General features: G+C 41.7%; 1 protein-coding gene across 1 annotated transcript; it reads left to right on the forward strand.

Moving 5' to 3' along the window:
* pgm5 (phosphoglucomutase 5) lies at positions 1–26,897 on the forward strand. Its single transcript, XM_073466133.1, has 11 exons — positions 1–424; positions 2,454–2,616; positions 2,730–2,876; positions 3,100–3,225; positions 3,353–3,543; positions 4,283–4,437; positions 13,612–13,727; positions 17,810–17,945; positions 18,678–18,861; positions 23,225–23,362; positions 26,027–26,897. Exons 1-11 carry the CDS (start codon positions 167–169, stop codon positions 26,114–26,116), a joined length of 1,704 nt encoding a protein of 567 aa, XP_073322234.1. The 5' UTR covers positions 1–166; the 3' UTR covers positions 26,117–26,897.
* The last annotated feature ends 1,088 nt before the right edge of the window (positions 26,898–27,985 follow it).

A 27,985-nucleotide genomic window follows, 5' to 3' on the forward strand; every position in this document is an offset into this window, starting at 1 on the left:
GTGTGGGGCTGCTGTCACTGCTCTCCTCCTCAGCCCTACAGCCACAGACCCGCTCCATCTCTGGGCTCGGTTTCCCTCTGTGGACCACCACCAGGAGCAAAACTCCCCTAAACTAACTCCAGCGTCTTTGCGCGGCAGTCCTCCGCGTTGGGTCCAGACGAGGAGGATGGAGACGAGCCCCATCCCGGTGGTGACGGTCCAAACCGCCCCCTTTGACGACCAGCGGCCCGGCACCAGCGGGCTGCGGAGGAAGACGGCGGTGTTCGAGGGGAAGAAGAACTACCTGCAGAACTACATCCAGAGCCTGTTGTCCTCCATCGACCTGCGGGACCGGCAGGGCTGCACCATGGTGGTGGGCAGCGACGGCCGCTACTTCAGCCGGGCTGCCACCGAGGTGATAGTGCAGATGGCAGCTGCCAACGGGGTAAGAAGGGAGGGGGCCACCACCAGACTTTATGTTCCACTGAGAAACATTCATAAGATTGATATTTCTGTCATTTCTGAGATTTGAGTTGCTTATCACTGAAGTAGAGACATTTATATACACCTGCCAAGAGTTTTACCTACAAAATGAGTCACATTTTGGATTCAGGATGTTAGTGTGTCTGTGTTGTAGCCCAGTGGTTCCCATTCTGGAGGTCAGGACCCCCCTACAAGGGGTCGCAACATGAATCCAAAGGGTCACAAAATAATTACCAGTGTCGAAAATAATAATAAAGAAACTTCTGCCACTCGAAATTATGTTTGTTTCGCAAACTTTAATTCAAATTTTTGCTTTGGTTTTTGTAAAATAAAATTTTGCTTTAAATTTGGCCTGTAAAGCGATTAAAATGAAAATCTGAGAAGTGCAAAAACAACTCGATGAGAGTCGCAAGAAAACTTAAGTGTAACTTTTAAAGTCATTCCAGAGAAAGATAGTTGATTGTTGAGTCTCATTCCCAGATTGTCCAAAACCAGTGACAAAGATCCAATTTGGTTTTTGAGGATCTGTGCATGAGACTGGCGTACCCCGCCACTCGCCCAGTGTTAGCTTGGATTGACTCCAGCCTCCCACGACCCTGTGGAGGAAGTGGGTTTACAGATGATGGATAGATGGGTGGGAAGAGACTCAATGATCATTTATCTTTCTGCAGAAACTTACATATTGTTGCTTTAATGGGTCACATGAGTTTTCTTCTGGCAAAATGTTAAATCAGAATTGTTATAGACATTCGTTGGCCCACGTTTGTTAAGCATTACAATCCTGTCTGACATCACGTGAAGTTCATGCAATTCCTCCTCATGCAGTCTCAAACTTGAATGTTTCATCTTAGATGAAAGTGCTAATCTGTGATATTAACGCATCCAAACCTGTCACCTATCCAAAATGTGTCTTTAAGTGTCAGCAGCAGATAAATGAAAAGAGGACGACAGGGTGAAAGAGACAGAGAGGGGTGAAAAATCCCCCCAGCTCGTTTTGAAACGCTTGCTCGGAGATCTCTGTGATTGGTTTGGACGGGTTCCAAAGGAAAATCTGAAGGGAATATAATTTGTTTTTGAGATCAGTCTGTTTTTTTTTTCTGCTGGCCCTGCCAAATGTCTCTTGATGTCGGCCTTATCAGCACTTCCATCCATCCTGCTCTATTTTCCTGCCTACGTTTGTTCCCCCCCCCCCACACACACTCTCGCTCTTCCACCTCTCCAGGGCCAAACCTTATGCACTGGGGATCCCCTGTCAAATGGCCCTGAACCAAAAGTCAGCATAGTGGCAGCACTTGGAGTGATTACTATCCTTCTTACTCTAATAATGTAACAATGTTAACACAGAGGGAAATAACAGATTGTGTTATACACATAAGCAGACTTAATGTATTTGTATTTTAGTACATTTCTAAGGGTTTTCCCTCACCTCCTCGTCTGTCTTTAATGCAACGTTGCCGGATGTTAGGAGGATACACTGACGTCAGGAGAATAAATTCCTCTCCAGTGAGCACACTTTTATTTAGAATAGCTGATATGCAGGGGAATTATGGGATGCTGGTGGCATTACCGCTTTAAAAGCAGCGTAGAAATTATAAATAGAGAGTGCAGCTCTGTTATTTAGGCATCCTCTTGGGGCAGATCGTTTGCCGTTTAAAGCTGGCTGTCAATTAGTCACCTGAAGAATGATGAGGCGCTTTGGGCCAGTGCTGCTTTCAGGGCCACTTAGATTTATGGACTCTTTAACTTTTTAAGTGTTTATTTCAGATTTTGTGTCACATCGAGCTCAAGAAACATACCTGATGTCACTTTTTTAGCTGAACTTTTCCCATAAATGGTCACTTTTTCACACAGGAAAGCCTTATTTCATGTTTACAAAGCATCTGGAAACATCCAAGGCAGACACAAAAAAGAACACAGCCTTAAAGTTTCATCTTATATGAACGCTTTATCCTTGATTCATGCACAACTGACATTGCATCCGTGCTGTGCAGATTGGTCGTCTGGTAATCGGCCACAATGGCCTCCTGTCCACGCCTGCTGTTTCCTGCATCATCAGGAAGATCAAGGCCATAGGCGGGATCATCCTCACAGCCAGTCACAACCCCGGAGGCCCTGGTGGAGACTTTGGGATCAAGTTCAACGTGGCAAATGGAGGTGAGTGCTGAGAAAGATCTGATTTTTCCAGTCGCCTCTTCCTGATGAGAATGTTTTAAGTCAAAGGGATGTGCTTGAAACCATTTTAATGTGTGTCTTTGTGTATGTGGCAGGCCCGTCTCCGGACACAGTGATGGAGAGGATCCACCAGGTGAGCCGGACGCTGGAGGAGTATGCCATCTGCCCCGATCTCCGCATCGACCTGTCCAGGCTGGGAAGACAAGAATTTGACCTGGAGAACAAGTTCAAACCTTTCAGAGGTACAATACTGAGTCACTTACTCGTCTATCACCAGTAAGTGCTCTGCATATTAAAACAAAAGTGAGTTATATATAATTTGAGTTGGGTTTAATAAGTGTCATATTACTAGTACACTAGTACTACACACTTACTAATGCCTTATAGTGCACAAATGCAAACAAACAAAGAAGTGTCAAATAACAGTTTTATTACGTACTAATCGTCTTCTGTCTGTGTTTCCAGTTGAGATCGTAGACTCAGTTGAAGTGTATCTACAAATGCTGCGAAACATCTTCGACTTCAGTGCCATTAAAAGTCTTCTCACAGGACCAGATCAGCTCAAGATACACATAGATGCCATGAATGGAGGTGAGATAATTCATCATCGACCTTATACAGCACCCTGAGCTGCTGTTTATGTCACTGGAGATAAAGCAGGTATGTTTTTCTACTCTTCTCCTTTCCTCTACACACCTCTCCTCGTGCTGTGTTGCAGTGATGGGCCTGTATGTGCGTCGGATCCTGTGTGATGAGTTGGGAGCTCCTGCTAACTCTGCTGTCAACTGTGTCCCCCTGGAGGACTTCGGAGGCCGACCTCCGGAGCCCAACCTGACCTACGCCACCTCTCTGGTGGATGCCATGAAAGGAGGTGACTTTGGCTTTGGAGCAGCATTCGATGCAGATGGGGTAAGACATCTGATGTCTAGAATAAATATTGAAATTTGACATTTTTTTCTTATGTGACGTGGTTTGAAGTCGGTGAAGTGATTTTGTCGAACGCCTCTAAATCACCACTGTCTGACACAAAACTCTCAAAGCTTTAGTGCTGCACCACTTGTTGTAATGCTGTAAAGTAATGGGACATAAAATAATATAGTTTAAGCATTATTTGGTGAAAAATCAAGTGTATTCTGATACATACATTCGGAATTTGTCGTATGTGGACGCTGGAAGAGGTTGAATATTTGTTGTTTTTTTTACCAGTCAATACTAAATCCATATGATTTAGACTCCACCCATAGATACCACAAAGAGCCTGATGTATTTTTCATTTGTTTTTGTTCGATCGTCGATAGCAGGAAGAAAAGGCGATGGGGGGATGAATTATACTGTGTCCATGATGATCCAACAAGCAGCTCACTTTTTCCAAGTTGTCATCCAATAGTCATTTCTACTGTATACACACACGCACACACACAGACACAGACACTCACACACACACCCTTGTGAAGTAAATTAGCTTCGCATCAGGAGAATTATGTCACATCTGCTCTGTTTCTCCCACCAGGATTGGTATCTTCACAGTCATTAGCACCAGCAATCTCACTGAGCGAACGTTTCTTTTTCGGGGGTTGCTGTTACTTAATATGGCAAGCAATGTCTTCCAAACTCCAAACAGTAATTTTGCCTGTTGTACTGTTTTCAGGATCGCTACATGATCCTCGGAGAAAACGGCTTCTTTGTGAGCCCGTCAGACTCAGTGGCCATCATGGCTGCCAACCTCTCAGCCATCCCCTACTTCAGACAGCAGGGAGTCAGGGGCTTCGCCAGGAGTATGGCCACGAGCACCGCCCTCGACAGGTACATAACACACTTCTAAACATATACTGTACACACTCAGTAGATCTAAAAAGGGTTTTGCCTTCTCTTGTCACACAACCTCAACCTCTGTCCCACCAACTCCTGCAGCAGCCCAATCTCTGGAGAGGGGCGCCACTCTCATATGGAGACTCACCCACTATGAATAAGAGTGTGAGGTCACATACGCACAACCCCCACACACAAATTTACTCACCGCCTATAAATATTGTCCGTTATGTAAGATGAGAGCCGAGCAGAGGGTGCTGAGTGAGAGGATGTGATCACAGCTAAAGTCATCCCCATTAACATTGTTCCAGCAGGAGGGATCCCAGCACTGCACCCCACTGAGGCTTCAATGGAAATGTGTCATTTAATACAATGAGGGAACCAGAAAAGATCAACTAAAGTTAGTTCAGATTGTATTTCAACAGATGATTGTCTTCAGCAAATGAATGGATGGGGCTTGGTCCGTACAGAAGTTCGGCCCAGATTATCTGGTAGTGTGAGGGGCGCACAGATCCAGCCTTAAATCTCTTGACCTGCTCACATACTTATTGGGGCCGATAACTATCAAACGAGCTTGATATGGATTTACAATCTAGATGAGAACGTCAGTGTTTTCCAAGCGGGATCACAGTAGTCACTAAGAGAGATGTACCAGAGCAGGTGACAGTGCTGCCACACAACGGTAAACAGTCTAGCCCTTGAGGCTAACGTTAGCCAGCATATCACTGTTGAGATATTAAAACTTCGGTTCTCGCTAAAGAATAGACGATGTTGACCGCGTCCCTCCAAACATTTCTTCATCCAGACTTGTGTTTTCTGCTTTTGTCTTTTCACACTGCGAGTATTTACGTTACTGCAGCAAGTTGTTGCGCCACAGTCTCCATTTTGTTTATGTCTGCTTCCCCATGAGATCATTGAAGGGGTGCATCACACCCTCTGGCACGATAATCGTAGGATTTTAAAACTCCTGTAGTGTGATCCCGGCCTAAAATGACAGTTTTATAGTATTTTATAGTATTTCTAATTATTCTGAAGTCTTGGTTTTCTTCATCCTTGGCATTATGTGATCGAGGCAGTATATGAATGTCACTCTATTTCCTGTATTGGCATTGAACACTGCCAGAAAACACACAATATATCATTAACCAAAATACTTCCATATGAACAGGATTCATAGGTCGCTGTATACAGAAAATGCCTGTCTGTCTTTGTGTCCACATGCGTGAATGTGTGTGTGAGTGAGTGTGTGCATTAGTAAGTGTTAGCACTGGCAGACATGAAGGAAGTGACCTCACTGACAACCCCGATCTCTCTGGGTTTCACAGTTACAAAGGAAAAGTGATGCTTAGATATATGAAGTGGGATGTTACATCACAGGATTATTAGTCGTCTTTGTTAGTGTAGGGACTCCTACACACCCTCAGACGTGCACGCACACCGATACAAACACACATATCATTCGGACACTGTTTTGTGTTGTTGCACTGCTCTTCGCCTGAGGCTGTGTCTTATGATGTTGAACCGTAATGATAACACTGAAAGAGCTGCTTGAAAGTTTTACGCGCACACACCGACTGAGCCCTGAGACACAAACGTTCAATGACCCACTGTAGCCCTGAGCTATAGACCTCTCATGCAGCACACACACTCACACACTGTGCTCTTCTTATTACTTACTACTAAAGATATCTCCTCCATCTCTCTTTGTCTATTTTCTCAGCGTTTGCTTTTTTTTGCATTGATGATGATAGCCTAAATTTAATTTCCTGGAACTCGGTTGTGCAATCTGATGAGAAGTAGAATTACCTTACAGTATGATGTCTATTACAGATAATACCCAAACTACAGATAATATCATGCTCTGGGCTTTCTGACAAGCTGAAATAAATTGCATTATAGATGATGTCCTTTTTTTCCCTGTTAAACTTAATTTCACCAGCATACTCTAGGGTATGTGGTTTTATGCAAAGCACACCTCATCTCTGAGCGCTCACTGGTCATTTACTGACTACATTCACATTCACAAAATAAACCAGTTTTGCAGTTATTCCGAAAAAGGCAATATTACTACGAAGCTGCTGATATGACTAATGAAAATGAACATTCCTCTAATATTGATTTTTACACGCAGGCGTACATATCAGTTAACAAACTCAGCCTTCATTTGTTCAGCCACCTTTTTGAAAAGTTCGACATCTCAGATATTTGTCCATATCTGTTGATAACCAAGTCTTTCATACTGTTTTAAAGTAGGTGTGCTTCTTCTTTTGACCAGAAATGTAGGCTTTTCTCTTGTGAATGCATCTCTACCCCAGGCTTTCAAACTGTTTGCTGGGCAAGAATGTTTCAAAACCCTGAATAATATTGGTATGTCTCACATGTCTTGATCAGAAAATGCTACTTTCAGAATAATAATGAATAATAAAATAGAAAACTAGTATGCATGGACACGGGAACTACATGCATCTCGAGTGACTACTTGTGATCGGATCTCACTTCTGCTCTATATGCAAAAAACACTTACATCACAGGGACAAACGGACGTGATTGTTTAAATTTAATTAAATAATTTAATTTGCCGAATTAACAAGTAGGCCCAAATAATGAAGAATTTGTCATAGTCATCATTTCAAAAAGTTTATAAAGTTTATCCTAACTCAACAACTCACAAAATTGAGCGATTTTATAAGGGAGTCTGGTGAATTTCTTTCTCCCTCTTCATCTACTTTCTGATCTTGACTGTAGTTGATGTCGGTGTCAAGTTTACCATCTGCTGTGTTGCAAAACACTTTAACAAATTGCTGTAAATTGTTGCCGACAACTATTAGATACAAGTTATCCTGGCCATTCAAATCAATACAAATACATGAAAGTCGCACACCATAATATAGACTGACCCCCTCAGCATCTCCAACTGTGACTGACTTCATGTAAATGTAGTCACTGACATAGTTGCAGGGCAGGGTCACTTTGTTCAACTCTTAGCTTCATAACTGCCACTTCAGTTCCTAACGTAGCATACATATCTGCATGTCTCTGACAATCTCCAGGAAGTGTTGAAGTACTCAGCAGTGTGGTGTTGGACCCTGGAGTCGGCCCAACTGAAGACCTTTTTAGGAGAGCGAGTGGCCCGTGTGTGTGTGTGACTGTGTGCTGAGTGTTTAGACTGAGCGACCCTCCCTGCTGTGTGTTTATGCGTAGTCAAGCAAACTGTGTTATAAAAGCCTTGATAAATGTGACGGTGTGTATACTGTATGTGGATGTGTGCGTCCAGAGGGAATACGGGAAAACAACACAGAGAACGAGAATGTTTTTGTGTTTGGATGAGCAAATGTTTTGCTGTGCAGGGTGGACAGGAGGAGTTACAGGTGTTACATATTTTATTCTTTATTCTTTTACTCTTACTGAGTTGCCTGAGTGTCTCTGGGCTGATGTAGGGAGGGAGGGAGGGGTGGGAGGAAGAGAAGGAGGGAGGGAGATTTTGGTAAAGGAAACATCTGCCTCTCCTTTAACCGTTCCAAGGATGGGAGGATGTAGGGAGAACGAGGGCTGAGCCGCTGCTGTGCCTGTTACCAGGATCAAGTCCAAGTTCTTGTACTGAATTGTTGATTAGCGCTGCAGAGCAGAGGGGTCAAATGTTTAATGTTGTGCTGCGGCTGGACTGTTGTGCTGGTTACTAGGATGACCAAGGCAATCAGAGGACTGTATTGTGTCTCTCACAGCCGCCAGTGCTTGAGCCCTTTTAATAGACGATGTGCTACTACCACAGGGTGAAGGGATTTTTATGGATTCAATTTCATCCTATTTGAGCATTGTGGTATTTATGTCATGTTTGTCACGATGTTTGTTTCGAGAGAGGAAAAAGAGGAATAAACCATTAAACGACAAACACAATAGATTGGCACAGATGTAGGAGGTTTTAAGTCAAAAAGAGGGTCAGTTTGGGCTGATTTGGCAGGCAGGAGGCATCATGCTTTTACACAGCAGCAGTTCCCAGCACTTTTCGTCTAATGTACCCCCACAGCCATTTGACCTTGTTTTTATCAACCATTTTTCATGCCTCTACGGTGGCAATAGCCGTGGCCAGAGGCATTGTGTTTTTCAGTTTGTGCATCCATCCATTCGTCCATCACAATCTTTGAACGTGATTACTAGTACCTGGAACAAAAACTGACATTTAAAACGAATACTCAGCTACTTGAGTGCCCATCCGTAATATAGTTTTTATACTTGGTTAGGTATTTTCTTGGTCTGGACTCAACACTGTGTCTGATCCCTACAACACCATACCGGACCAGTTTTGGTAGGGCTGGATTTGTGTTCCCATGTAGAGTTATCAAAGTTTAGCTATTTGAAAAAATGACAGCAATGCCTTGAAAAGCTACTAAGAAAAACTGTGAAATGCTGTCATCAGGCTCAAATCTTGTATTATACACCAATATTTTGTTAGGAAGCGAGACACAGGAGGTAGCCAAATCAAACACTGGCATGACACGCACACTTTTCCCCCTGATATAATTTTATAAGACGGTAAATATGTTTTTGACGCAGCTTTGGAATGGGCTTTGAACTGCTGTCAGAAAGGTATTTTGATACTGATTCAACAAAAAAATGTATGAAACAGCTCTGACCATTTACAGAAATCATCTCAACTTTGATCTAGTATTTTCAGTGTTGGACACTATGGCAACCACTTCAAGGTATTAAACTTCCGTGTTGTCCACTGAGGGTCAAGAAGAACTCACATTTCAAGCCCGAGTAAAGCCCCAACATGCTGTGCTTTTTGTCTAAATGCCAGTCTAAAGCTTTTAAATCCAGGCTGAGCTGTTTTTCTGAAGGGGAGGTGAGGAAAGAGCACACTGGATGCTATGTTTGGGTAAAATATCGAGCCAAGGCCAATAGCTGGCAATATTTCACTCCCTAGATGTAGAGGGACCTCATCCTTCACAGTATCCACTGATGCAAGAAGGAGATATACAAAGATAGAGACAGTGTGAAAACAAAGGAGATGTTGCTTGATACGTGTGTATTCATTCAGTCAGTGAAGCGTGTGTGTGTCGGTTTGTGTGTATGTGTGTAATCCTGAGCTTTGAGCCCAAAATGTGTGAGGATGATGGAAGGTAGATGAGTAACATAGCTGAGCCTGATTATGAAATCTCTGTCTGCCCCTTCACCTAATGGGAGCAAAGCATCCAAATCATTCTCATGACGAAGCTTTTCTACGTCTGTTCAGTTTCACCTCATTTGGCAGACAAGTCATTTCTTTAGTAGCCTTGTCTCTTTATATTCTTTTTTATTCTTATTCTCTATTTTTGTGCATATAAATCAAATAAAACAAAAGAGAAGAAAATATACAATAACATAAAAAGCGCACAGTTAGGACAAAAACAACCCTGAGGGCTTGAAAAAGGATCCCACCTAACACTGAAATTACAGACAGCTGTATACCCGCCACAAATTTACAAACAGACAAATATATTTAAAATATCTAAAAGCAGCCCATTCGCCAGAATAAGTTAACGTTTCTGCAAACCGCAGATACGTCCAGGTTGACATTTGTAGCAAACGTGACATATCACCTTCACGTTATATGCTTATTAGCCACCTTTCACATCAGGACGTGGAGCGGAGGGTGATAGTGTTATTATGGGCCAACAAGGCGACCAAAACTGGCTCTTTATTCACGGGAAATAGGACCATCTCCATCCGTGACCGTGCTGATGTAAACCGTCGTTTTAAGCCAAACCATGATGTTTTCCTAAGTGAAAATGGTTTTTGTGCGTAAACCTAACCAGAGCAAAAGTTTTCACAAGAGAGGAATAGAAAATTGCACATAAGCAAATGTAAAGTTGCAACATAAAGAAGCGTTCATTTTTAACTTATCTGTGGCTTTGCAGAAACGTACTTAGCTAACAATATTCTGGCGATTGGGTCGCTAAAAGAGTGGGTACCCTGATAGCTCACCTGGTAGAGTGTGCACTCCATGTACTTTCTCCTGGCTGTCCTATCAGATTAAAAGGCCAAAAGTTTAAAAAATAAAATATCTAATATCTAAAAAAGAGAAAAAAACAAAAACAATTTCTAGACAAAAAACACTTGAAGTAAATGAATAATATTAATAAAAATAATAATAATACAGAAACTCAACATAAAGTATTAATACAAATTTCACACGTTGTATAGGAACTGGAGCGCAAAAAAACCCCTGAATATTATCACTTATCAATCAATCCAGCTACCATCCAGTCAGTCCTCGTCTCAAAAGCTTCATTAGTTGCATGACTAAAATATATCTGATTTAAAAAGTCAGTGCTGCTGTTGAATTTTTTGCCTTCAACATGAACTTTACGTGATAAAGGCCCTTGACCACATGTGCCCTCTTTACACAAATTCTGCCTGTTTCTAGTGTGAGAAAATGGACATTGATACGCTGTCTTACAGTCGAGAGGTCACACCTACACACGGGGGGATTACAGCTCTAAATAGAAACCTTCCAAGTTCATTCCTCGTGGCTCCACTCACACTCATCTGCCAATTTATTTTTTTATTTTTTTGCTTTGGCAACGCCTGTGGAGAGAGAGGCTGCATCCACTGGGCCTGGCTGGTTTGAGACAGTGTACTGTATCTGTTTAAATATGCATGTATTAGTATTTGTGGATAGTGTCGGTGATTCGGGAAATAAAAACAGAAAATGCTTTATTTCTGAATGTGTTCGAGGAATGTCATGTCATTAGCGTAGAGAAGGCCGTGCTGAAATTTGTTGTTTGTTTGCTCTTTTCTCAGAGTTTGCATCCGTGCATAAAAGCAATGTACTGTATCTGTGTATTTTCCGCCCCCTGGGTTTATGCTGTTGTTCAGTTCAAGCTCAGCTGGTGCAATCACCAAACTTGAGAAAACACGATCCTCACTCTTCTCACACTGTTTGGTCCCTACATTTCTGCAACATTGTTTGAAACTGAGCCCTGCTAGGGTCAGTTTCAGTGCTTATGTTGGCCGCGGACGTGCCGTCTAAAACGTCAAAAGCTCGTCAGAGGGCCGGAGTTTCTGTTTTCTTTGTGGAATGCCAGGCTTTCCGTTCCAGCTCTCGCTTCCCCAGAGGGGAATAAAGCTGGTTACTCTTATTTGGTAATTTATCCCATCCTCGTGTAAACAACTACACTGGGTACAGTGGAGTTTATTTATGTGCATGATGATTGTGTGGATGTGTACCACCACTTAAATAGTCCTGAAGCCCACCCACATCCGGATGTATTGCAATATGAATCCCTGCAGCATCCCACAGCAAAAGTATTTGAGCTTGACAGTTTTACATGTTTGTTTCTTCAGGAGCAACAACTGGTTTGTAGCCTTGAATATTCTGTCCATCAGTTTAGCTGAGTCCTGGGAATGTGTTTACATCTTGTGGCGGTTACTGAGGAGGTGTGGATGATGTGGTTGAGCAGTGATCCTCGGGGAATGGGAAGGACACTGGGCAGCTATCTGTGTTGTAAACTAAATATTTCTGCATGCAGGCATTGGGATGGTAAGACAGTACAATATTATGATATTTTGTCACCACAAACATGGCTGGGGATGTCCCAACTTCCCCTCGAAAATATCCGGTTCTTGTCATCACAAACATTTTCCTTGCGAGTCCTTAAAAATATCCAGTGGTGTCACACTTAAAAATGTTGAAACATACAAATAATGTGGTCACTGGCTTGGCAGTAACTCCACTACCACTCCCTCCACCTCCAGATATGAAAAGTCATATTTCATGTTTTGTGGAAATGTCAATATGGTACACGGCATATGAAATACATATACATATGTGAATGTATCAGTGGTTTGCAGAAATGTTAACCACCAACATTTTATCCTGGCGACTGGGCAGGTCAGGGATTAACTCATTGTTTAAGTAAAAAGCTGTGAACGTACAGTTATTTTGGCCATCTGATTGATTTAGGTCCCATATACACTCTCCTTTAAGCTTTGATTTGGTCTCCACCACGCCCTGACGGAAATATATGGCTCTTTACAGCTGCTAAATGCTGCGATACATTCACCAGCTAATCGCTAACTTTGTTCGTCCTACTACTACTGCTGGAAATTATACTATGAGAGCGCTGAGAGTGAACCCAAACAGTTGCAGGAGATAAAACCAAACAATGAGCTGAAAGTTGATTAAATGTTGCATACAGTTGGGTGAAAATCTCAGTGGGTTCAAGGCTATGAGTGAGGCTTTTCACATTTAAGTAATCATTTGATGAAAGTATTGATTATAGAGCTTTTAAAGTTACTGGCTCTAAAAAGCTTTTATAAATATACATTTTATACTTCCACATGTTTATTAAAACAGACAGTTTCCAGAAGCAAAAATGAGGACATGACCTTACTGTCCTTAATGCTGAATACAAGCTTGTCCACGAGACTTTGACGCTGTGCCAATGGCTGACTCATATGTTACTGCTGAATGTAAATCGTTATGCTCATGATAACCTATTACGGACAGAAAACTCCTTCTGAGTTGATGCTAGGGGAACAGAGGCTAGCTAAAAGAGAAGTTGGGACTCAGTGCCAGGATCTGATTATTTGAATTACAGCTGATTTGTTTGTTGTTCAGTATTACCGTATTTTCATGCTTTACTCTCCTTTTTGTCTAAACGTGTAACCCGTTTCTAAAAACACACTGTGATTCCATCACATTCAGCCAGCTACGTTTCTGCACTGAAAAGTTTAATCAGGCTTCTTCTTTGCTCTTTTCCCCTCTAGTCTGTTTCCTTGCACTCCCTCTCCTCCCACACATTGTACTGTCAGCACCTTTATCCCTCCCTGAGACCTCAGCATTCACATATATTCACCTACAGTACATACACACACATACATACCCTCCTCTCCTCCTCTCCCCGTGTGAGCACATGGCTGAGGTTCAAAGCAAACATCAGCAAAACGGTTAACCCACTTTGTTCTTGCTGCCTTGGCCTTATTTAGTTATTGGATGAGCTGCCGGCAGATTACGCCTGTCATACTGCATTTGGTTTGCTTTACTTCAAAGGTCATAGGGTTTTTTTTCTTTTATATCAGAACTAGGAAACGCTGGCATTAGATATTAGCGAGAGATTGTGTGTTTGTGAGTGTAAAGTAATATCTTTGTTTTTGTTTCTTGTCTTTCTCTGTATATGTTTGTAGGGTAGCCAAAGCCATGAAACTGGCGCTGTATGAGACTCCGACAGGCTGGAGGTACTTTGGGAACCTGATGGATTCTGGGCGTTGTTCCCTCTGCGGGGAGGAGAGCTTTGGGACAGGTACAGTCTATTATGTGACAGCACACTCACTCACAAATCCAAACAACACAGATTTGTGGATGCTGAATGTCATTTATACAGATGAATACTGATACAAGGCAGGTGCGAAAGAGGAGGTCACAAATTTGAATCCCTGGACCAACTTGGAAAATGTGAGTGGGTGTGAGAAATCCCCTCCCCTCAGCAGCAACTGTTGTTGAGGTGCTCGCAAACAAGGCCACCGCTAGAAGAAGGCGCTGACCAGCTGCTGCTAACTGTGAAAATGCACCAGGGAGCTGCTCAAATGCTCACACAACAAGTCCGTCCTGTCAGACTCCCCTCACAGTTGAAGGGAAATTTCAATTTATTACAAATTTGGCCATAATCACCAAAGTAATTTCAGACGAATGGGAACACGGTGATGTCACTATAATGAAGTCCAGTGGGGCAAGAAACACATGGGACAGGTTGTAACCAGGTGTTCACACGGCTGCATTTGTAGGTTTGTTTAAAGGTCCAGCAAACTTTCATTTTTTGTTGATTTCTGTGCCCCCTGTGGACAAAAATGATATGAGCACCCATGCCTCCTGTTGCAAAGATCATGATCGACATATTTTAATACTATTATCTTATTTAAACGCAGTGGTTTGCAGGATGCATGATTATAGAAATAGAGAATCTCCTCGCTGATTTTCTCATTGCCAAGTCAGTCATACAGAGACATCAGTATTAAAGGGTAACTCTGCCAATTTTACACATTGAAGTGTGTTTACAGGTCTCTGGGAGTATTACTGTATATGTAAAAAAGTAGTATAAAGAATTTTGTGGCTCCAGAGGAAGCTGCATGTAATTTGCCTCCAGTGATGTCAGTAGCTTTGTTGCATTATGGGTAATGTAGGCACCAGGTTCTGAGAAGCAGTCCACTGGTCTTTTGCACTCCTATAATACTGTCGGAGTCATTATGGACGTTTCAAAAACAAATGATAAAGATCAACACAGCAAAACCAGAGATGTCACCGTCTTTATTCCACACATTCTTCTTTTTTTTCAAAACCCGTGGCCTACGTTACCCACAATCCAACTTAGCCACTGAGTGTCATCACTGGAGGCAATCGATCAGATTACATGCAGCTTCCTCTGGAGCCACAGTAGTGCTCCCCAAGACAAAAGACACACACAAAATTGGTGGATATACCCTTTTAATTAAGACTGTTTTATTACTAGATAAAACTCCATGTAGTACATTTAAGGTACTGTGAGACAATGAAATATGATCCTGAAAGCCCAGTTGAAGAGTAGATTCATGAGTTGGAAAGCTTATTGCATGCCAAAATACTGCACAGCGGCTCGAATAAAGACAGGATTTTACAACTCTGTAAAGTCGTTAAGGTGGAAACAATTTTGTCTTTCAGGAATGTGGCCAACAAAATGCATTGCATTGCAGGAAAAGTTGAACCAGATTCAAGTTTTTGCTTGGCTCATTGAAAATTTACCTCAAAAGCTTCACAATCTGTCCAACATATGACGCCCTCTATCCTTATGGGCTCTTGAACCAGGAAGTCTTCCTATAAACTGTGATGGATCTCTACAACAAATTGTTTATGTAAAAATTATTATAATGTCAGTAACTAATCCGTTTTAGTTCCAATATAAGTTTGACACAATCAGGGTTTGTTTAAAACCTTTATTATTGTTTGAAGACTTGTGTTTCTTGCCCCGTTCGACTTCCTTACAAGTTTGCCAGATCTCAGTAATTAAGATCTGAGCAATGTTATCATTACTAATAGAAAAGATGACTCAAACTTCAAAAATAACATCCAAGTGTTTATGAAATCACCATTTCCATTTAAAGTTGAAAAATTTGCTTTGATTTTCCCGTTCGCCTCTCTTCCACACGCTCAGCAGCCTGTTCCAGGTCTCGACTTGTGAGCAGAGCATCCTGACTGCCTGTAGCTGCAGTCAGAGACGTGTAATAGATGTGAGGGCTGTGACCCTGACTGCATGTGTAAATAATCCTCATTCTTCTGCTATAAAAGGAGACAGGGGCTCCCTGAATCACTGCAACATGCAGACAGGCCTCCAGTGGCAATGTTTTCTATAAATGCAAACGCAGACACACACGCACACGGTCAGAAAATATAAACAACGTGCATGAACAAATAATGCCCTCCCTCTACGTCCTCCTTTCCATTTGCCTTGTCTCTTCATCTTTAGACAGCTCTGGCTTAGTATTATCTCGCTCTTTTTCTTTTGTTTTCCTCCTTTGTTGGAGTCTTTATTTTAATTGGAGATGATATCTAACTTTTGAAAACATGAAACACAGGAAACAGGGTAGAAAAAAGGTCGAAGTGAGAGGGAAAATGTTAGCAGGCGTGAACAGAAGAGCGGAGGGAGTTTGGAGAGTCCAAAATGTGAGAAGTATTGACGAGGAGGAGAGAAATGGAAGAAGCAGAGACTCAGAGAGCACAGAGGACTATGGGAGCTCACTCGTTGTCTACCCATGTAAGGCCAAAAGCTCAGAGAGAGCCCTCAGTAGTAAATCATCAGAGCTGTACGCCACTCCTGCTCTTAATACACTTAGACAAACACAGCATGAACTATTGCAAGTGTTCATTTTGCCCGTTCTGTCCAAACTTAAAGCTAGCACATTATTAAAAAAACAGGTATTTTCTGCTTATTATTATGTGTACAATATGTTTTTGTGACGTTTCCTAAAGGCGACAACAGGTTAGAGCGGCAGAGTTGAGACACTGTAATTATGAAATATTTTGCAGTGTGGATCTAAAAGGTCTGATTGCGCTTTGGTGGTATAATAATTAGATTTGTGCGTTCTACTAGGTGACCCCTCTGTCTCTTTATGTGTCAGAGAGCGAGACAGACGAAGACAGACGGGACAGTGAGACAGGGATTAAATAATAACAACTGCCAGTTTCCTAACAGCTGTATACTGCCAGAGCCGCACACAGAGCTTGGAAGTTAATGTCTTGTTTCCAGTGTTTGCGTATGCTATAAAATAGACATAATGACCCCATCATGTTTCTCTCATAAAAATAAATGTATGTGTAACTCAGAGTAGTTGAGTCCATTTTCTTGCCCAAAGCTCCGCCATGGAAACATTACTAACACAATCAATCTTGTTAAAATGTCAAAGCGTCCCCTTAACAGATACCTTTACCGTGCAGCTGTTTTCGAGAACAGACTGATCGCTCCCAAGTGAAGGAGACTGATCAAGTGTGTAAACTGCTCCGCTGTTTGTGTGTACGTGTGTGTTTTTCAAGGGTGGGGAGCAGAAGACATTCGTTGTGTGGGGATGTTTGGTGTGTCTCCAATCCCAAGTACACTCCCTGACCTTCTGTTATGCACAGCAGAGTTAAATACTAAACTTAATTGAGCTATCTGTTGTTCATTTTGATATAAGTTGTGGATCAATACATCATCGCGGGAACAAATATGTTAAGAAACAAAGCCTATTATTGGATTTTCCCACCAGGGTCCTGCAGAAACTTTGTTGTTTCTTTGCCAATTTTGGAAATGCAAAAAAATGTATGTTATCTTGCTAAAAGTGAGCTGATTAGATAAAGTATATGCCACTCTTTTGTGTCTCTGTTAAGTATAGAGCTTGAGCAGGGAAATGGTTAGCTTAGCATAGCATACAGACTGGAAACAGGGTGAAACAGTTTGCTAAATGTTAGCTAAGTAGGTTTGTGCAAAACCACAATTTAGGTTGAATGTTCCTGTTTCTCTCTTGTAATAATGCTGTACTTATGTCCCTGGTTAGGTTTAGGCACGAAAACCACTTGGTAAGAATCATGGGTTGGCCTAAAGTATCTGTTTTGACACCACAAAAACAGCTGGAAATGTCACTGGTCTCCTTAAAAATATCCAGTGGTGTGACTCAAACTGCAGTTGACAAGTTTTAATGGAAATGAAAACAATGGTTGCGCTGAATCAAACTGAGTCAAGCCAAGTCAGCACATGTGGATGAAAAAGAGCTAACAGCAGAGCGATGTTGTGGTGATATGTTCTCTCTCATCACCCCAGATCAGTTCTACAAGGTTTGTGACGATTATAAGGGTTGAACTTATGTTTTCTTTCTCCTCCAGGATCGGACCACATTCGTGAGAAAGATGGCTTGTGGTCCGTGTTGGTGTGGTTGTCCGTCATGGCCGCCAGGAAACAGGGCGTGGAGCAGATCGTCAGGGAACACTGGGCCAAGTTTGGACGAAACTACTTCTGCAGGTAAAAGGGCTAAATAACCTCTTTGAAAATGAAACCGTGCTTTCACGATGGGGTTGCCTGTTTTTGCGCTCATTTATCTCTTTATTGGTTTATTCTTGTTTCAATCAAGGATCCATTTTCCTCCTTTGAATCATTGTATCTTGCATATATTTAAATCTACAACCCTCGAGATTGACTTCACGATTCTCTTTTCCCAAAAGTCTCGATCCCTTGTATCCCTACCGAAGCCAAATATGTCTCCCAGGCCTTCACCTTCGTCCATCTCCCCTTCAGTCATCCTCACTGGTTGTCACTTGTTCTTATTTTAACCTCTCCCCTGTGAGAGGCACAGATAGCTACTGCAGTCAATGTTCCCACTGACAGTTGCTGCAGCTTTTCATGTTCCCACAGAGAGGTTTCCTAATAGGATGCAGATTTCCCACAAACATGTACATGGAGAGAACTTACAGCACAGGCCAAGGACCAGAACCCAAAACAGTCTGAAGACATAAACATCTGTCATCGTTTTGAGGAAATTCAACCAATCATCCTGACAAACCTCGTGTTTCGCAGTGTAGGACCATTTAAAGCACCATTTTAATATCATAAACTGGCTCTAGTTTTTGCCAAAAAGCAATACCTTAAAATGTAGGTTTATCTCAGTTGTGTTTGAACATGGTTACCCTACCCTCGTATGTGTGTGAGTATGGTGGGTGTGCACGTTTCTAACTCAGCAGTTATTGTGTCTCACAGGTTTGACTATGAAGGCCTGGACCCCCGCGCAGCCTTCTACCTGATGAGGGATCTGGAGGCCGTTATCTCAGACAAAGCATTTACCAGCCAGAAGTTTGCCGTAGGGGACCACATATACAGCGTGGAGAGGACCGACAACTTTGAGTACATCGACCCCGTGGATGGAACGGTGGCTCGAAACCAGGTAAGTCTTAGTAATGTACTTTTATATATAAGTAATATCAAAGGATCTGAACTCGAGATGGACCTCAACAAGATTGGCCCTAAAGAAATGAGACCTGAAACATCTCTTTCAAAGCCCTCAGTTAGTTTGACGCTACATATTTAACTCGAAACCTAGCACCTGCTGTCTCCCACGTAGAGGACGAGCCGTTCCTTCAAGGTCCCATGGAAAAGCAATGGGAAGCAGCTGAACACTGCTCTTCTACGGTGGTGGTTAACTAGACATTTGCTTGTCGAAGCTCGTTTGTGATGAAGTGTGGAACGGGCTTATTGCTGCCCCTTGTGGCTGTTGGGGGAATAAACATCCACTATAACTACAGTTCACATGTACCTGTGTTTGTGTTTGTGATCATCTCGATTAACATGCAGCGAGTGTTACTCGTGTTCTCAGGTCAGACCAGGTCCTCGGGTTTTCATGGGGTCACTTCAGCCCGACATACACACAAACTCACACCGACACTTTCGTACACATGCGCTCGCTCATCTGCCTCTTGCGAGCGAGACCACCCACCAAGCTTCAATGTTGTCTCATTTGAGAGGTTCCATGTTTGGCCATGACATGTCTCTCTTCCATCTTCACACCATAAACACATGCATACGCACACATAACATGCAGCACACATATCTCGACACACCACCGATAACTCCCTCGGTCAGTATACCCTCCCTGTCCTCTACCTCCCTCACTCCTTTCCTCCCCCTCAATCTCTGTGAGGTTTACCCAGCTGACTCCCTCTGTTCTGCCCAGAAATGTGTGTGAACTCGTCCCTGGCGTCGACACTTCTTTGCCCCTGCCCCGCCTAACAACACACACACGCACACACACACTCTGCATTTTTGTGTAAACTTTGTGTCAGTCCAGTTGTCCACGTGTGAACACATGCATGTCCTACACGTGTTATCCTGCACTTGTGTTCGCCGGCAAGGTGGTGCCCCACGATTTGTCCGTCAGCCTCACCTTATATACCTTAAGGTCTCGCCGTCCCGCCTGTGAATTACTCCGGCGTGTTGCCATGGTTACAGCAGCTCCACAGCTAGTTTTTCAGTCACCCCAGAATGTGATTTAACCTCACTGGCAAATCCTCAGCATCCCAGTCGCCCCCAGTGTGTGTTATTACAGCACACATTCCTCCCAGGACAGAATTATATCAGCTGTCGTCTCACTTGCGGTCTCTCCACTGCAAGTGTGTTTGAAGGGGGAAAAGTTGGCACACACACACACACAAACACACACACAGACACACACACACACAAGACAGAGTACGGGGGATTTACGCAGCAGTGGCATGTCAGCCTTTTGTAGTCGACTACTGAATTCATTCTGCGTTGTCTGCATATCTCAGACAGCGGATAGACGAATAGATATATAGGCGAATAGAAAATTTCCATTGAGGCTACATACCTAAACGCTGCACTCTGTTTTTGTGTCACTTTTTGAAAATGCAGCATGTAACAACAGAACGGGTTTTTCAGCTTTCCTGTCCATTTAAGAAAATATCCTTTTTTTTACAGTCCATAGCTTACAGAAGTTAAATGTCCCCGATGTTTTTTTGCTAGGTGTCATGTTGACATAAATAGAAAATATAAATGTTATTAAAATTGTAGCTTTCATGGTAACACATGTGATTAAGAAGAAGAATCAGAGGCTAAGTGAGATCTGCTAAGCTAGATGCCCTTAGCGAGAGTTAAGCCAAGTTTTTTTTTACTATCATGACTGAATAACTGCAGCTTCATTTAGTTATGCGGGATAACTAACTAACTAAGTTAGTTAGTTTAGTTCCTTAAAATAGATATTTTTTATTTGCAGACAACAGCTAGGGGAACAACAAGATACTATCGCCAGCTAAGCTGGCTGACTTCTGGTTCAGCTAGAGACCTTACTGTGTAATGGGGATAAAATGATTTAATCAGGTCGCTTTTCTAGACTTTCCAAATGTTAACAGACCGAATTAATAAAATTATGACAGTGAAGCAAGTCATTTTGCAGGACCTGAGACACAAAGTGTATCCACAGTTTTTACAGGCTTTTACAATGTCAGCTTATGGGAAGAAGTAATTTTTGGCCCCAGTGTGTCATGTGACGCTCCGATAACACAATGTTAAACTGCCTTCAAAGTCCAGCTCTCTTCCTGGGGTCTTCGTATGCAATGTTAGCTAGCTTTTTGTATCCAGAACACAGTAGACTAAACCAACTTTAAAGCCAGGGTGCAGTAAGCCTATTGAGATGAGGCTTCTTGTTCAATTTTTGTATTTTGCTACAAATTCTAGTGTCTTTCAAAGAAATTATACAAATGTGCTATCCTAATTTTTATTGAGGAAAACAGTTAAGTCAAGTTTGGGCCTTATTCAGTTCAGACCAAAAACATAGTGATGTGTTTCGCCTTGGTATTGCTCGATAGATAGACAGCGACAGACAGACGCACCGTGGCTGGTATGCGCCCCACTTAAGGCTCGTAAGCTTTGCAGCCGACATTGTTTTTTAACAGGCATTAGTCAGCCTCCTGATAACTGCTACTCTATTGTTAGAGATGAGCTGACACACTCACAAAAAGAAAGACAGACAGACAGAGAGGCGGACGGACATCTCTTATTATCGCTGTCTCTCCTCACCCGGAGACCCTCACCCTTTGACGTGTTATGCTCCGGAGCCAAAGTCAGATTAGGAGGAAGGCGAGAGGACCAGAGTGACTTTAGTTATATTACCACAGTCTATAAACGATGGAGTCCCAGTTTAACAGCTATTGGTCTGAGATGGGTTACTGGGCAGGGCACCCACTTGACTTTTTACTCCTATGATAGTGAGTGTTTTGACAGCACCGCTTTGGACAATTACAGTAGAGTCAGTTAAGGTAATGGCATGACATCGTTTCATTAAAACACCACTGGGACGTTTTTCTTATTCATGCTCCTCTGTTTCTCTTCAAAACATATTGCTGTCTTCCCCCTGAGCTTGACTTTTGCTCTAATGGGATAAGGGAAGAGGCGCTGTGGAATTTGGGACAGATAAGAGTCATCACACAGACATTAGTCAAAGAGTCTTATCTTCCTTACGTCAGCCAGCCAGAGTTGTAGTCGGTTACCCCAATGCACCAATATCCTGTTATTCCCGAACATGTTGAGGTTAAGTTCAAAGAGTTTAAAGTCAAAAAAATGTGATGTTTTTTGGCTGTGGCTTTGGTTTGAAATTGTTTCCCATAGTCAGAATCTTAAGGAGATGTGGAAGTGCTAACCCTACAAGCTACTGCACAAAATAGTCCGCAAAAGTGTCATCCTCCTTAATTTATTCAGGGCTGAAGTTCATAAAACTTCTTGGAATATTACTTAAGTAATGGAGTAGTTATGACCTTGTGTAACTTCATATATATGGAGGATGTAAGCATGTAGTACATTGTAAAGGAATCCCAGTTCAACAAAGTATCAGCCTAACACACATTGATGGTGACATCTAGTGGATGTTTGCACTTACTGCACATTTCTGCAGATTTTTTAGTCTTTACTGTCTCCATAACCTTTCCTGTGTTATACTGCCAGTATTGCTAATTTGCATGATCGGAAAATAATGAATAATTGAGTTCCGTCTTTAAATTATAGGAGTAGATAAACTTTTAACAGCTAATAATCTGACACTAAAAGATTCAATATTAAGTATTGAAGCTCAGCATGGGTTTTTATGTTGTATGTAGAATGGAGTTGTAAATGTAATTTAGTATGCAGAGTGCTAATAGGATTATTCTAGCTGAAAATTTTAATTCCAACTTTTAGTCATTTTGATAATTCATCAGGCAGATGTGTGAAACTTTTGCTGGTTAAAGGCGGCAGAGGAGTTTTTCTTCATTGCAAATTATTATAAACATAATGTGTTTTTTAGCTGTTTGTGATGGTAATTATTACATTTTAAGGCCTTCTTTTTGTCAAAGAGAAAGTAAATCAAATGTCAAGTTGATTTCATTTATATAGCACTTTAAAAAGCAAACAGGTTTGGCACCAAAGTGCTTCACAAAAACAGACATATGTATATGCTTAAAGGCAAAAAGACACGTACGTATGAGTATGGTAAGGCAAGATTAACCATAAAATCATGTAGGTGCATAGCAAATGTTAAGAAAATACTGCAAGATCAAAACAAAACAATTTAACTATAATATAAAACCAATGGATGTGAAAAAAAAATACAAATAAATGAAATACAATTAACAGCCAGAGAATTAAAGTGAGTCTTGAGGTGCATCTTAAAAGCATCAACAAACTCTGTCTAATGGCCTCTTTTAGGAGACACAAAACAAATAGTTAAATTGATAATAAAAGCTTGGTTCGTCTGTATACAGGGTTTAAGGATCGTCTTCAATGATGCGGCCCGCCTGGTGTTTCGTATGAGCGGGAGCGGTGGAGGGATGGGCGCTACCATCCGGATTTATGCCGAGAGCTTCGAGAGAGACCCTGAGAGACACAACAGAGAGACACAGGTAGAGTATATATCTGATATCTGTGTGTGTGTGTGTGTGTGTGTGTGTGTGTGTGTGTGTCACATGGGGTTCTGTCATTTTTACAATGTTATGACCTGAAATATTGTTCACTCATCCAAAATGAACCTGATACGCAGCATTCAACCAGTTTAGTCCCCAGATAAAACAGATGTTAAATCTTTATTGACTCAAATCAGACGACAGCAGCAGTAAGGATGTGACGGTGCTGTCTCCTCAGATTCGGTGGAATATACAGATTTAGATATAGCGATTTAGATTGTGGTTTGTATTAGACTGAAAAACAAGGAGAAAGGTGATCTTTGCAGCTACAGGAGCAGCCTCTACTGTGATGGTGAGATGTGATTCATGATCATGCAATAATGATGTGTAATGCAGCTTTATGTGACTCTATTGAAATAGACTGACCTGTAGACTTTGAAGTGATTGGCAGCAATAGCTTCTCGTGTTGTTTTGGATGTTGGAATAGTGTACTTTAACCACAGCCAGGGGCTGTAAAGCTGCAGTCACGATTGCTAGACAAGCCTCATTTAGGTTTGGCAACCTGACCATATGACTTACGCATCAAACAGTGTCACAGAAATGCTGACATGAGCATCAATTATAGGATGTGAGCATTACTAGTCAGTATGAGCTATGATTTAGTGTATCCAGGTGCAAGAATCTAAACTTAAATGACCTAATGTGTTATCTATGTAATGAATGAATACCAAAGTGATAGTACAAATTAGACCCCCAAAGTGGATTCATTCATCAAGTATGTTTAACACTGTCACTATGTTTTCCTTGTCCTTTTTGTTTGACCTACATGTATTATATTGGATCATAAATTAAATTCCTCATCATTCTGCACCTTACCCGACACACATAAATTATCAGACATGATGTACATGACTTGACGACATGCTGCACATTCTTTCATACTCGCCTCCCTCAGACAACAGAAAAGCCACAGGCTGTGTGTATTCAGCCTACGAGACACCATTCCAATCCTAATTTTCAGCGTTTCTTTTTTACATTGCAGTTGTTTTTCCTTAATGTACACGGTAACATAACATAAAACACCTGAGTCACATTTAATCATTCAGCACCATCTTGTCATGAAGCAACTCAGCATTTCCTCATAGCTCATTGCTTTATCACACCACTGTCCCTGTTGTTGAGATGTTATCAATGAATGAATCAATAACAAGTAACAATAACTGGTTACAAACTAGGCTAAGGCCGCACGTTCTGCACGTCCATGTTGACACGTTTTTTTTTTTTTCGGGACTTGTTTGACATTGGTGAAACTAGGTAATCAGCTCTGGAATTGGCTTTCAGTTTACCTGCACAGTGTTCTTACTCACACAATATCTACAATGTCTGCGCTGCCATGCACAACAAAATAAGGACCAGGTCGATGTCTGCTCGAAAATGTGCTTAACAACTGTAATTTAGTGTGAGACCCTCAGTGTTAAGGTCTCATTGTTAAGTAATGATTAAGCCGTGCTGTGGGTGCTTATAGTATAAACAAATGCATATTAAAGATAAGGTTAGAATTTTTGCAAAATAACAACTACATTAAATTAAATGTAAAGATGGACAAAGGCGCAAAATAATACAAACAATACCCAGAAGCAGTACAAAAGAAAACACACAGAACAGAGACAATACCAAAAAAACAGCTAACCTCAGCTAACTTCTTCCAAACTAACCGTCCATCCTATTACAAATGAATGATTAACCAAATGACCTCAACTGATATGAGCTCACGGTGACGCTGCAGGTTTACAGGGTCATGAACAGTAAAGATTTATGAAATGTTGTTATGTCCTATAAGAGGTTTGCTGTCCAAGCCTTCAAGGTACAATATGTAAGAACTGGCCACCTGTTGAATTCAGGGGCTGCGTATGACTAGAGTAACCGCTACCTGCTGCTAACTGTAGCTGCCGTTAGCTAGCTCGCTCGGTACGCATGCAGGTAGTGGGAGCTCGGAGAACCAGCGGAGCGTTGGTGTTGTTGAGTTACAATATCGGACAATAGAGTGGTGTAGGGATTGACGTATTTTTGTAGGCTTACACGGAAGTTAGCATCACCATGGTCATTTAGCCACTTATTAGCAACCACCACTTTAAAGACATGTTAACACTTTATAATTCAAATGTGGGACACTTAATGATGTATTTTATGTCATACAACAAAATGTGTACATATCTTAAGCCTGTGTTAACCACAGACCTTAACTTCAGGTCTTTCACTGAATACTCATTCAAAAAACTCACTAACTTTGAGACGAGGGGGCCGGAAGTGCAAAAATGCTAACTGCTTGCTACACCACTCTATAGACAAGAGCGGTACAGAGTTGTATTACAAGACAGGTCTGTAGTCCTGGTCTGTGGACTAGCTGGTTAGCATGCTAACTTCAGTAGATATCTCTGCAAAACAATACATAGACATCTCTGATATAATGTCGCCGTTGTTTCTTCACATCCTGTTGATAACTTTTGTTCCTTTTTGAATGATAAGACTAAAATTATGACATATTGCACCTTTAAAGTACAATACAAAAATTCAAAGTTTTCCCTCCCACATGACTCGAAACATTTGCACTCATTTGTGAGTTTTCATTGCTGAACATGCTCTGTGATGTGTTCCTCACTGCAGGTGGTGCTGGGTCCTCTCATCGCCATCGCTCTGAAGATCTCCAACATCCACGAGAGGACAGGACGCCGTGGCCCCAACGTCATCACATGAGCAACCGGGAAAAGACATGCAGGCACACACATGCATCTACCTGCTCACATCGAGAAAAATACCTTTTTTTCCGTGCTTTTCTTTCCTTGTCTGTAGCTTCATTCCCATTTTTCCATTTGTCCTTAAATGATGACTAAACTGAGGGTGCTTTATCTCTTTAAAAAGGAAAATGAATGTCGCACGCTGTTCTCAGAATTGTTTATCGACCACTGTTATCTGTCGTCTTTCGGAAAACTTCAAATATTCAGTGTCTAAACCAGGAAGGCTATTTAATTACTATTGTAAACAGCAAAAATATGAATGTGCAGACTGACTGCTAATGTTTGTGCCTTGCTTTTATCCAGACGTTTCGACTAAGGGAGCCTAAAGAGTCATTTTTGAATTCACCGTGCCTGTTTTTGTATAACAGTGCAGTCACTCCTCATATTGCTTGTACCTGCTCTCTTATATATGTCACAGTGTTTTTCTTTTTCATTTCATGCAGAAGTAATCCAACTCTTGTCTAAATGTAAAATAAAACAGGCGTTGCATCACAACTAATATATCAGTGAACTGAATTTCAATTAGTGTTCATGCATATCTCGACTCATGTTTACCCAAGAAATGTAAAATAACAAAACAGCAAGTCACAGGTAATGAAAAAGGAAATATATACTTTAGAATCGTTAACTGATTGGGCTTTTCCTTTTTAGTTTGTCAGTTAAGGCCTTTCGGGATACAACTATATTTGAATATATTATTTCTTTTTTTTTAAATCCAAATAAACTTTGTTTTGTGTGTAGTGCTTGCCTTCTTTAATTGAATCGGACAGGTCTAATGGGGACAAATAAAAAATACATCAGTGAGAGATATGCTGCCCTTAGGCATTTTTGGATTTTAATTAAACAAAATTCTTCATAATTAAGAGCACCGTGTTGTGCTGATGCTATATATCACGCGGTGATTGAACGTCCTCGAGGAGAAAAAGAGGCTTTTGTTTGCCGAGCACAGCACCTGCTTTTGAACCGAGCGCGAAATGTGTCGGAGCTGTTGTGTTGAGATAAGAAATGAAGAGGGTTGATCTTTATACGGCCTGAATGAAACACGCAGTGCAGGAACTCGTAAACATGCTGATTGCCGTCATTATGAGTTGAGGATATGCCAGTGGATATCCGGAAGGATGTGTTCACTCAGTCAGCCAGACGTAACCTGTCAGCTCTTACAGGTTATTGCCCCTATCCAACTGTTTTATAATGTCAGGGGTTATTTCTGAGGTTGGATGAGGATCAATGCAGTTTATCACCTCTGAGTTTGTCGCTGAGAAGACAGTTTAGCTTTTAGCTGGAATTGTTCATGTGTCAGGGAGAAGTATCTAATAGGTGGGGGGCGTGATTAGATGAATACATTTCATGGTATCCAGCCTTCAAGGACAAGCTGCAAAGTTGCAGAACATTGTTGCTCCACCAGTGTCTTTATCGGGTGAACTTTTCAACCGAACTAGGAGTGCTTGGGAGAGCACTCATAATGTATTAAGACAGTTTGTTAGGACATGTCATGATGCCATACACAGAAAGCATGTGCAAATACAGACTGTCAAGACTTTGCCTCACAGGTCAGAGACATTATCAGCCTTAGTAAGGACCAACCAACAAAAATATTATATATGCCAAGATAATCCATCCGCCTGACACGTTGACATATCAAGATGCCGATTACACAGGTGTGCCATGGGCTGGTCACAATAAAGGTCAATCCAAAGTTTTATCTTGAAGAAAAGACATTTATTAGGCACTGAACTATGGATTTCATATGCATCATTTGCATCAGCTGTCTGGGTTTGGTTGGTCTCAGGCAATCTTACAGGTGAAGCAGCCAGATGTGGAGGCCCTG

Source organism: Pagrus major, chromosome 5 (genome assembly GCF_040436345.1).
Source record: "Pagrus major chromosome 5, Pma_NU_1.0".
In the NCBI taxonomy this organism is placed as follows: Eukaryota; Metazoa; Chordata; class Actinopteri; order Spariformes; family Sparidae; genus Pagrus; species Pagrus major.

Bases quoted from the DNA above. Each gene is read 5' to 3' on its own strand.
- pgm5 (XM_073466133.1), top strand. From the start codon at position 167: ATGGAGACGAGCCCCATCCCGGTGGTGACGGTCCAAACCGCCCCCTTT. The intron at 425-2,453 runs GTAAGAAGGGAG...CGTGCTGTGCAG, and splicing joins AGATGGCAGCTGCCAACGGG to ATTGGTCGTCTGGTAATCGG. The intron at 18,862-23,224 runs GTAAGTCTTAGT...GTCTGTATACAG, and splicing joins GAACGGTGGCTCGAAACCAG to GGTTTAAGGATCGTCTTCAA.